Source organism: Lepisma saccharinum, chromosome 20, assembly GCF_977018435.1.
Source record: "Lepisma saccharinum chromosome 20, izLepSacc3.1, whole genome shotgun sequence".
Classification (NCBI taxonomy): domain Eukaryota; kingdom Metazoa; phylum Arthropoda; class Insecta; order Zygentoma; family Lepismatidae; genus Lepisma; species Lepisma saccharinum.
The window spans coordinates 31,764,609-31,776,871 of NC_139248.1; the positions used below are offsets into that span (position 1 = coordinate 31,764,609).

The following is a 12,263-nucleotide window of genomic DNA, read 5'->3' on the forward strand; positions in this document are numbered from 1 at the left end:
TAAAACACCAAAGCAATCAAATTTATTGCTGTGAATCAAATAAACATATAACGAAGCTTTCAGACCAGAGCAACACGCGGCAGGTGAGTTTCACAACGAAGAGAGAAGCGATACACGGCTCCTTCAGTGTAGAAGCAAGCATTCACCGCGCATGCTGGAACAACTAACCAAGGCGACACGATGCACGTATGAGGACCAGACGAACGTAACTCCATAAATTTGGTTTTCAGTTTTATTTAAACAAACTCCCTCCACCTCCACCACGTAGCGTTCTACCCTGTAGAACGGGGGATCGATCCAATGGGGGAGTAGCTCATCCCCTAAACAGTAGCTACCACTCGCTTGCCACTACGGCCCCGAAAGGAGCCAGTTAAGAGGTAAAAGATCTAGCTTAATTAAAAAAAGACCTTTGTTACTGAGAATGACAGATACATAACTAGGACTAGGATTGTTATGGCCTAAAAATCACCAAATTATGCAAAATAAAATATGCTCTAATAACCTAAAATTTTACAAAAGATGCACTATAATTTGAAAAATATGCCCTTATAACTGGACTGTTTTAAACATCAATGTCTAAACGCTGAGATATTTTCACGTACGTACTATTTTTAGTTCACTGTATGGACCCTGAGCTGCAATGCACAATTAATACTTTTTCTAAATTTACAAATAAAAATGAAAAAAGATTTTTCTACAGTCCGAAAAAACCTATCTAGTAAACATGGGATTAAGAACGAATCCACTTCGAAAGTGACTGTATATTTCTTGAAAATACAAAAATATGCTGAATATGACCGAAAACCTATCAATATATGCTACGCAAAAATGGCAAAATATGCCAAAATATGCCCTTAAAAAGTGCCTTAACTTATTTAGTTTCTTCATTATATGAATTTCTATATGTTTGAGGAACACATCACCCTTACCAAAAAAAAATATGAAAAGTCAGCGCAAACCTTGTCTCCCTCTCTCTTCACCTGGTAGCAATCAATCATCAAAAGACCTCTTGCCCCCAGATTCTCCTGGTTTTGTTGGTTTTGCCTGACCTTCACTCACCTCCTCTCAAGGTAAGCGTCACCTCACTTCCTTTGGGGAAAGAAAACATTTCTCGGCTAAAACCAGCTACAGGTCTGGACAAGTTTGTGCAAGATTATGCACGATATCGACCAGGGATGTTACGATAGATCTATTTGGAGACACTTCTAATCCTTAGCAGTAAGGTAGAGTCACGTCGTATCTCCATTTTAATGACTCTTTTTAAGAGTCAGATATATTCCTAAAGCTAGGTTTCCATTCTGACAAGTTCCAGACTCATGACGTGCAACATGTGCCGGCACGTCATTTAGTGCACTATTTCCAATTCAAAACTACTTCTGCAAAATACGCCCGCAACAACACTGGAGCGCAGGACCGCAGTGTGGCGTTGTGCAGTGCTTGAGAGTGGTTCAGTGTTTCTTCTCTTGTATTGTAATAATTTGGTGGTAATTTAACTTGTGTAAAGATGGACAATACAGCTATGGCGGGTTTTGTTCGAACTGGTAACATTCCACAACACTGACTCCTGTTCATATTGCTCTATAAGTTTTACTACTTTATCTTTCGACCACATCATATTGTCCACAAAACAAACACTCACGTACAACTACACAACCAACTACAACAACTACACTCAAATAACAGGACGTTGTGTCGTGACGCAGCTTCAGTCCGAACAGCGAGCACGTGGTTGTAGTCGTGTCGTCTGTTTCTACTCTACTGCGCATGCCCGTGCCCCAGGAACTTGCTGCAGGCTGTTTCCATTGTCCGCGGCGCATGTTGTGCGTCAAAATCGTTTCGGGCAATTTTTCGACTCTCCTGTAAATTTTACAACTTAGAGGAACGTCCCTCTGGTTTTCCCATCGTATTGAAAGAAAGGCCCAGTCCCAGTGATAGCAAAGTTATAAGGAACACGTGCAGCTTGTCGCATCGAAAGGTTGCATTTATTAGTGAGAGTTTTTTTCCCCAAGCGACACGTTATGTTTGCCACTTGTTTCTTCGGTATGAAAGCTGTCTTAGTGTAACAAAGCTTAGTTTGGGCTTGTTTATTATACATGTACAGACTGCTGTCTGTTACGTACAGGCGGACAGACTGAAAAAATGATTTATGTAGTAATAATCTAGTCATTACTGGCACTTTAGATCACCCAAGTTTTATGTTTGTAATTTCAGTAGTTCGTGAGATGTGACAGTTGACACGTCTCCAAATAGTACTACCTCCAAGCTTTATCGCTGGTGCTATAAAGATAAACAAATATGGGGAAAACTCCCAGAAAGAGCCCTTCTCTACCCTTATACTTTAAGGGGTATGCGCTTATGCCCTGCTTCCTAAAATCTTTAAACCAGGGCATCTCTTTTTAGAATAATGGTGCCTCAATTATTTTGTTGCCCTTTATTGATTCATATTGGGCTATACATTTGCTGTCAGAATACCTTTCCAGGCTAGCGAAGGTATACTGTTTATTCGTAAATCTTCTAACATCATTAATTATATATACGTGTCTTCGCATATTGCTACAACAATTGGTGTTAGAGTACAATAAATATAATAGATAATTAAATTACATTAAATTAAATGACATGAATAATATTAGTTATCATATCACATGACCATGTTACGAGTTGGAATATTTCGCCTATTTTGGTTTCCAGAATAGGCTATGTTTAGAGTTATTCGTAAATATTCTATCGTATTTATTTATAAATACCTACGTATATTTTCATACATGTAGGTGTTAATGTAAAGGCTGACGCAAAAGTTATCATCCTATTTGAACTGACCTTTATTTTGACATCTTGTTGCTTATATCTGTAGTGTTTTGTCAGTGAAATAGAATATACTGACGAAATTTATTGTGTGCGAAAATGAATAAGTACATATACCCCACAAGAACGTGTAAAAATTGTGACAATTTTGCGTGACACTTTTCCGGGCAGAGTAATATCCCGTTTTGGTGATTTGTCATGGCCGGCCAGGTCCCCTGATTTGGCCGCTCCAGATTTTTCACTTTGGGGATATTTGAAGTCATTGGTTTATGTGAATAAGCCAGTGACGTTACAGCAACTAAAGGACAATATTCAGCATGAAATTGAAAACATTTCCCCGCAGAGTTCCAACACCATGGAAAACGAAATAAAGAGAGCCCAAATTTGCATCGATTCGAATGGTGGTCATTTATTGGATGTTATCTTTAAAAATTGAGGACATAAAACTTACAAGTATCAATAAAAGTTTAACGCAATAAAACTACTTTGTTTAATTTAAAACCCAAGCTATAGGCTAAGTAAATCAGGTGATGACTTTTGCGCCACCTTGTACAAAGAGAAGTGAGGAACAATTTATTTCCATGTCGTTTCATCAACGCTGCTTCTTCCTTTCCTTCTTTTGTTCCCTCAGGAAAAGAGGAAATATTTCCACACTTCTTTTTCCACACAATGTCCGCAGTGGATGTGTTTCCTTCCGTTACATCAGCCAAACGAGCCCAATTTCCTTCTTTGTGGGTCGCACAATGAGATACGACTGTTTCACTCGCTGATGTGTTTATATCTTTTGTCCTCCTCAACAGTCTGTTTCATCTGGCATTCTTTCTCTTATGAATATCCTTTAGTCTCTTTTTTTGGCAAGGCTTGCAACTTCTTATATCGCTCTATCGTCTTGAAATACAGAGACTTTCTTTGAAGTTCTCAGTTTCAACCTTGGCATCCAAGACTTTTGCCGTCTTCCCAAAGAAACTTCATGAAAATAAGTGATGGATTATTACTTGGTTGAGAAATAAGAGATGCAAAGTAAATAAGTAACGCTTATGTAGTTGAAGTAACTAGGTTACACTTACATGAACAGGTTATTTATTTATGCCTCTCCGATAACGTAGTGGTAATGTGGTCGCCTTGTAATCAAGGGTACCAGGTTCCATACCCGGTGGAGGTACATAGTGGGTCTGATCCCTCATTAAACTGTAGGTCCAGTCCCGATTAGCCTTACTGTGCATAAAGTGGACTTAAAGCTAAAACAGAAACAAACTTGAAAAATAAGCCAATCGTGATTATTTGAAAAATAATTCATTTATACCTCTCACATAGGTTCTAAGTCAGTGGCGGCTGGTGGTCTGGGTCTATGGGTGTGCACCTCGGCCTTGTGTCCAGAAGAAGTGTTATTACCCCCACCCAAATATTCCCGCCCCTTTCTGCTAATCGTATTAGCAATCCAAGTATGGCGTACCTTTTGCTGATAATGAGACGACAGCAGAGTTATTTTTCATGAAAATTTATAAAAATAAGGTTTATTACAAGTTCGAAATACCCCAGTGATTTCTAAAAAAAAAGAAAATAACAATGCTACTTCCAAAGAGCTCGCAGCATAGAGTGGCGCCCGACCCTAGTCAACCGGCAACTACACCGCAGGGCGTGAGATCTAGGCCAGGACACAAATGCACTCTCCAAGCACATTATCGTCCTGGGGTCGTCCTGTGGCCCAGGCGTAGTCCTCCCCTGAGAGTCACGTCTAGGCTGAGCTGGACGTTGCCCCTTTGGGGAGGCCTCCATTTCATGCAGGCATGCACAAGTGGCATGCTGCCTACAGGACATACTGCTTGACCTGGTTTATAGTATTGTTAAAGAAGACGTTTAAAAGGGGTTGAAATTAGAAAGAAGTTGAAAAGACTACAAGAATAAAGAAGGGACCCAAGCAGAAACCAGCAAGCTGGAAAAGACCTCGGCCGCGTCTTGAATTAGCTCAGCTTCATCTAGATTTTAGTGTGCTAGGAACCCAAACGTAATTTTGCCTGTAGTATTATATGGATGTGAAACTTGGTCCCTTACATTGAAAGAGGAACATAAATTGAGAGTATTTGAAAATAAGATCCGTAGGAAAATATTTGGACCTAAAAGGGGTGAGGAGACAGGTGAGTGGAGAAGGTTACATAATTTAGAACTACATAATTTGTATTCAATTATTAGAATAATTAAATCAAGAAGACTTAGGTGGGCAGGCCATGTGGCAGGAATGGGAGAGAAAAGAGGAGTTTACAGGATTCTTGTTGGGAAACCTGATGGTAAGAGACCTGTAGGAAGGCCAAGACGAAGATGGCGGGACAACGTTGAGATGGACCTAAAGGAAATCGGTAGGGATGGAAAGGACTATATAGAACTTGCTCAAGATAGGGAAAGATGGAAAGCCTGTGTTGCTGCAGCCATGAACCTTCGGGTTTAAGAAGGCTAGGGAGTTAGTTAGTTAGTTAGTAACCCAAACGTTAGAAGGGGGAGGAACTTCGCACACCCTTGCAACGTCCCTCCGTTGTAAACCAGTCATCAGTAAGTTAGTCCGCTACTCCTTTAGTCGGAAACATGAGAATCTTTGCAAATCATCAGGGCTTGCTGGGTAGAAAAGAAACACAACATTATTTTCAAAGTTAAAACGTAGTTTTATAATCAGTTATATTTCATAGTCACTTACCAATAAAACACTAGAACATTCAATACTAACGTTGGGCAATTCACTCACATATAGAGAAAGTCAAATTAGATAACTAATTGCTTACTTTCAACTTATGGCCAAGAAGAAAACTCGACAAACCGAAAATCTATACTTGAATTCTCTCCGTTTCCAAGTTCTTATTGATTCTTCACCTTCACCTGTTTTCCAAACTCAGTCTGTCGTCAGGTGAGAAACATTCAGGTGGGTTCACTTCCACTGCTGAGATGAGAAAGTGACGTCAACACGAACAGATTATGACGTATTTATAAGCATATATACAAGTTCCAAACAAAACTGTATCAATCTAACTATAGTTGTCTGTGACAGCTTGCACATTATTTGAAATAATAAACACTTTATAAATCTTAACTTCTTATAAATTTAAAACCTTAAACTCTCAGGTTCGTTACACCCTACTGGTTCCTATCCTTACATGTAAGGTAGGTATCGGTTTTTTAGGAGAGGTGTAGGACTGAGCCCGAAGGCTATCTGCATTTCTAATTGTTAGTAGCCTAGAACACCACTCGGTGTCGGGATCGAACCATAAGGGTGCGTTAGCTCATAGCTACTCGCTTATGCTAAATCTTCATCTCCTGAGGTACCTAGAGAAATGTTAATCTATACAACTCTTAAATGAATGGCAACACACACATTGGGTTTAATGAACGTTAAGACTGAACCGGCATGGTTATTATTAGTGAAAGGAATTACCTGTCTCGTATTTGAAGAGAAAGTCAATAGGACCTCCAATAGGGTGTATCGAAAAAAACTTTTTTTCGAAATGTTAAGGTGGCTAGTGCGGAAAAGTGGCCATTTGTGACCAAAAACACGTCTGATTTTTTTCAGATTTTTTGGAGGTCGTTTAGGTGGCGCGCAATGACCTTGAAGTTTTGATAGTGATTTGATTATGCAACACGCACAACAATTTCACAAAAATGTCATTCTTTGGCTATTTCATGTCTTTTTTTCTGCATTATGGTAATTTATTGTTTTGTTTATGGCAAATATGTTACATTCGTGCCTCAGGGGTGGTTTCCTATGCTGTTTACGTATGCTTTTGGTCAAAAATTGTCAGTTTGAGGCTAAAAATTCCATTTTTTCTATTGATGGTTTCTAATTGGTTTCGACTTTGTGTTTTATTCGAAAGTTTTCCGATATAACAGACTAAATAAAATATTTTGGCTTTCTAATTGCTAACAGTTCCTCAATTACTGTCCAGCGCTTCGCTTATTTTCATAGCTTATTATGCTTTGAAAATAACCCAGAGATCACCACGAGGAGGTGGCTGGACTGCGAGCTCCACCCAAACACCCACCCAAACTATGTTGGAAAACATAATTTTACTAAGGGGCAGGCCAAGGTTTTCTTCTAGTTTTCTCCTTGAACTTTATAGTCACTTTTTGTTCGAAATGTCGGCATATGTTCTCTAGATTCCAATTTTGCTTTGATGTAGCCATTACGTGAGCTGGCGCCGAAAACGGAAGCAGCAGCCTCTGTGATGATTTTCTCCTTGTGTGTGGCAGGGGAAGTTTTGAATTTCCGCTATTTTTTTTGTTTTTAATGTAGTCATCTACTTCTTCATTTGTAATATTATTGGTCAACGGAGGCTCGTGGAAGGAGCATGAAGCCCAATCAACCATGTCATAGTATTGGTCTGCATTAAAATTGATGGTTGGTAAAACAAAAGTGCGAATTATTTTGCCTTTTTTCAATCCTCTTGCTTTCTTAATTGTTTGCCAACCAAGACTTCTTATCTCTGGGTTTTGGTCTGTTATTAAAGCCAGCAGGAGATTTTCAGGATGGGCGAAGAATGCGTTTTGTTGAATGACCCTATTACTCAGATCTCTCAATTGGTGTGGAAGAAATCGGGACAAGTGGATCAAATTCCGGAGGTGTTGGGCTCCGTCAGTTATCGATGGTTCCTTCCCAAACCACACATACTACATAATGAAGCAGTACGCACCGGTGTGGTTTGGGATCAAGAAGGAACCATCCATAACTGACGGACCGATTTCCCCCACACCACTTAACATTTCGAAAAAAAGTTTTTTTCGATACACCCTAACCTCCAATGACCAAAACACACACAGCTTATCTTCTATCTCCTGAGCTTCAAACACTGTACTCCCTTCTCTCTCTCCTCTTCTCTTTTACTTCCTCCCAGTTTTCAAGCCAAACACCGACTGTCCATCCTTCTCACCTCCGATCTCCTACCTTCGCTCTCTCCCCCTCCTTTTCTCCCCTACTTCTTATCTCCAACTCATGATACTGGAAAATATAAAGTGCTGACATAAAGGCATTCTTTGTACATCCTGCCTTCTACGAAGGTATATTACGGTAGGATCTACACATTCCGACTGACAACCGTAATTTGGACAAAAAGCAAACGAAGAATAATTTTGATAGATTGGGCCGAAATTTAACCCGTGTCGGAACTCTCCAAAGACGTCTGCGTGAAAGGAGAAATCATTGTCAGGTCAAGTCCGCTGGGAGACATATCGTCTGCTTCTCCGGGCATCGGCGCTTCAGTTTCGGGTCTGGGCGTTGGGTAGCGTTGGTTTCTCTTATTTCATTAATCGATCACGAGAGAAGATGTGTTGTTTGGTCTCTTTCGTGACCTGTAGAAAATTCAGCATTCAACAATCTGACAAAATCACTCACAACGCTATACCGATAAATTGCTATTGTTTGTAAGGGATAATAATATCGCCAGAATTTTCTGTAATTACAGTGTTTTAATAATGCATATTGTCTTTCTTCGATGTAAATATGTTCCATCAGAAACCAAAGTTTAATGCCACATAAGCATTTCATCGTACACTTAAGATGTGTACAATTGTAATGACTCGCAATCCTAATCAAATGCACCTATACAAAAATTGTCAAATCTGTGACGTAATAGTACAATTTACAGATTCTCATATGCACTGAATAACAAACTGTATTGACTGTTCTGTGACAAGAGTACAATATTAAACTCTAATTAATTAAAATTTTCGATGAACTTCCAAATACAAGTAATAGCGGCTAAATGACACCAATTCCTCTGCGACATTATGAATGTTTTAAATTCAAACCGCTGACAATTTTTAAAACTATTTATTCCAGCACCTGTATGAACGTATTCCACTCATCGCATCGGGCCTTGCATAGTTGAATACACTCGTCTCAACCCCGAGAGGTGAAAGATCGAAATTTCCCTTTCATTCTCTCTCTCTCTAAAAAAAAAAACTAAAAAAAAACAACAACTCAATTTGCAATGATCCGTGGGTTATCCTCGACTCCGTCACAGCGCATGCCCGTAACTGCTGTGTCTCAATTGTTGTTGCGAAGCGAGTCCGAGAGTCCACTTGTAACGAGTGCACTCACGGTCCCCGAAATGACGTGTCATTCATACCCCGGCACGGGGCCAAGCGTCGTTATGTGTACGGGAAACCGGTCGTGACTCTTACGGTCCAGGTTTTCAAGTTCGGTACTGAGACGGTCGTTTATTGTCGTACTATTGCGAGGCGGAGATAAATACCTTGAAATGTTACACTGTTTTGTTTACCTTGGATATGTAGATTCGAACAATCATAACTCACTAATAGCATAATATCACATACCTGAAAAACATCAAATAACAACACTGACGAACGGTAGAATGTGAATATATATTGTAACAACAAAAAAAATATTGCAATCAACAACTGTTTACGTTGCCTCCTCAATCACACTCTCTCTCTCTCCCTCTTTCACACATCTGAGGTATTTTTACATGTGAAGTACAGATACAAATCATGGATCTCATTAACACATCATTCCTTTTTAGTTTTAAACTTTTATGTGAATTTAGGTTATTTGTCTGCCAGCTCCTGTGCTCTTTTAAATTAAATTATGTGCCAGCCCTCGGAAAGCGGTTATCTAAAACAATTGGGTCGGCGTGGTTAAATCTTTCGTTCGAATGAACGTATTCATCCAGTCGTAAGCACGACATTTAACAAGTTTCTCGGACGGGGGTAATACACATAAGCCTCTCTCGTCCAATGAGAACAACTACACCATTACATAGTGATGCAACACTTAATCGGCTCCAGCTGCCGGAATACACAAATCAATCGTCGGCGCGAGCAAAAATTACATCAAAAACCGCTATGCAATAAATAATACTACTTCACGCTCACGACCTTGCAATATAAATTACGCTTTCCACAATTAAAAAGGACTCATCTGTCAACTATTGACAAATTAAATGGCGCGACGGGGCGGTCGGTTACACAAAAATGGAGCACACTTTGACAATTTACACTAAAAATTAAAGTAATGCAGACAATTAAATTAGAACATCTGAACATAAAATGACCCTTTTTTATAACAATACTAAAAATTATCAGACACGGAAGTTAGGTTCGGGGTTCCTGAGTCACTTTGCAAATAAATGAGACTTCGGCGTTAACATTACGGTGTTGATACTAACAATGCACGTTTACATGGACATAGACCATCTGAAGAATACTCTACCGGACTCGGCTACATCGTGTGGTCATTCATCACTCCTGGACGCGGGACTTTCACACGGTTCCTTTGCGGCGAGATTGTTCTCCGAGGTCGATCGCGACGAAGGTTGATTGCGACGATATGGTGTACTTCCACCTCCTTAGCGCTTCGGGTGTTCCTCTCGTCACTAGCGTCGGGTGTACGTGGTCACGCGCCGGTCCGGAATCTCTCTAGTGTCGGGCATCAATCAAGCGTCGTCCTGGGATCATCTCTCTCTGGTAACGGGCTTCAATTGGAACGTCGAACTGCAAACGTCCTTCAGGCTTCGGGCAGTGGTTGGCTTTGGTGTCAACTTTGGCGCTGGCTGGCTAGCTTCACCGGATGATGGCGATGCATCGTTCCAGGAGTCAGGGAAGTCGACGGACTCCCTTCTCTATCTCCTTTAGCCGCCCATTATTATGTAGTCCACGCTTGGCAAAAACAAATCAATCACCGCGTAATACTTCACCAAAATGAGGCGCACACTGGTAACTCTCTATCTGCAATTCGCTCACGGTACGTAAGAAAACAAAGTCCACGGACACAAGACAATAGTCACGCCAGAGTGTAGCGCGGAGATGCTCTCTCTATGAAATCCGGGTAAAAACTGTGTTCGATTCGTAGCACTCTTGATTTTATATCACTTTCGAATTTTGTCCTTTGAGAAGCACGCTAAAGTGGCTTGGCTTCGGTATCCGAGGAGATGAAAATGACCTCTGTCCATTGTCTTGAAACGCGGTCACCAGGCGCGTCATCGATCCTTGCAGGCTTGGGCTCCAGCTGATTTTCCTGGTCATCCGTGAAAAATGGGTTCGCCCACCCGCTGCGACTCCTAGCCCGGTCCCGACGTAAATAATCCTTCCTTTTCTCCGTGACGCCCCGTGTTTGTGCAAATATGTCATGTTCTAAGCCGCAATGACAGTTCGGCTGTCACTCAGGAAAAACCCGTCTCCCAACTCCCGACGTCTGGCTCGGATACAAGTTTATCCACAAAATAAATCAAACCTCACACTTTTATATTTGAACATAAAATGAATCAATAAACAAAAATAATTTATATCGAACTGCGTTTCACATGTCACTGGATACCGTGACACACTGATCCAAGCCATAAGAGCCTTTTTTGCTTCCTCTATTCGCCGTCGAAGAGAGCACCACTTCTGTGTGAGCCTGTGTGCACTTCCCAATTTTGTTCATGCACATTTGACGCGCGTTACTCACGTAGAAAAGCTGACGTAAGGAAGTAAATGGAAGGTGATGTGGCCCGCGAACATTTGATGTTTTGAAGAAATGGCGTTCAATGTATAAACATAATAACAATTAATACTATTACACATTTATTTGGGTGTGCACGTGCGAGTGCGCGAATAGGTAGCAGCCGCTTCTGTTCTAAGTCGAGATAAACAACGTAGGTTTATTCCTATTTACTTAGATGAAAAACTAAGAGTAGCACGTTACTAGGTTCGAAGTGTAAGTGACTTACTTAATCAAAATCTAGCACTCTTACGCTTACATAGATGAAAATGTTATCGAGCTACACTTACTCATCTGAAAAAAAAAACTGAGTTGCACTTAGTTGAAGATAAACAGAGTAACGTACTGAAAAAATAGCACACTTAGTTTTAAATATTACTTAATTATTTGAGTTGCACTTATTTAGTTTAAAAAAAAGTAACTCAGTAACACCTGTATAGTTATTAAATGTTCATTTTGTATCTTATCCAATCTTTTGTTCTATTATTTCCTGCGAACTGATAAATTGTCTTTCTATTTCAGGTGTTCAGACATTCATTCTCTGCATACTACACGGTGTATGATGTGAAGAACGAGTAAGTACAACCTATGTTCCACTCAGCTGTATAATTTTCAAAACATATTTAAAATCATTTATAGTTACTATATGTACGATAACGCGCAAGGGCAACTTCTCTTAACATTATTCGCAATCAAACTCAACCGTAAATCAGGCCCGTAGCCAGGATTTTATTTCGGGGGGGCTCATCCCTTATCAGCACAGGCCTCACCGAAATATTTGTAGAGCGGGCAGGCCAGTATTAAACTTGATTAGTAGAAATAATAATGGCAATAATAATTATTATCACGGCTATAATTGTAATTTTACAATAATAATTATTATAAGTTATTAGAAATAAACCAATTTTAATCCAAATTTATTGTTATTATTATTATTATTATTATTATTATAACTTATATGGAAAGGCTTCGCTCCCATATC

The 12,263-nt window shown here is 39.9% G+C and overlaps 1 protein-coding gene across 3 annotated transcripts in view; it reads left to right on the forward strand.

Moving 5' to 3' along the window:
- Positions 1-12,263, forward strand: part of LOC146003849 (inactive dipeptidyl peptidase 10) — a 601,005-nt gene that overhangs the window by 553,441 nt on the left and 35,301 nt on the right. For all 3 annotated transcript variants that reach the window (XM_083142311.1, XM_083142312.1, XM_083142313.1), the window contains one exon: positions 11,804-11,856. In XM_083142311.1, the coding sequence (XP_082998437.1) occupies positions 11,804-11,856 (53 nt within the window). The remainder of the gene's footprint in view (positions 1-11,803; positions 11,857-12,263) is intronic.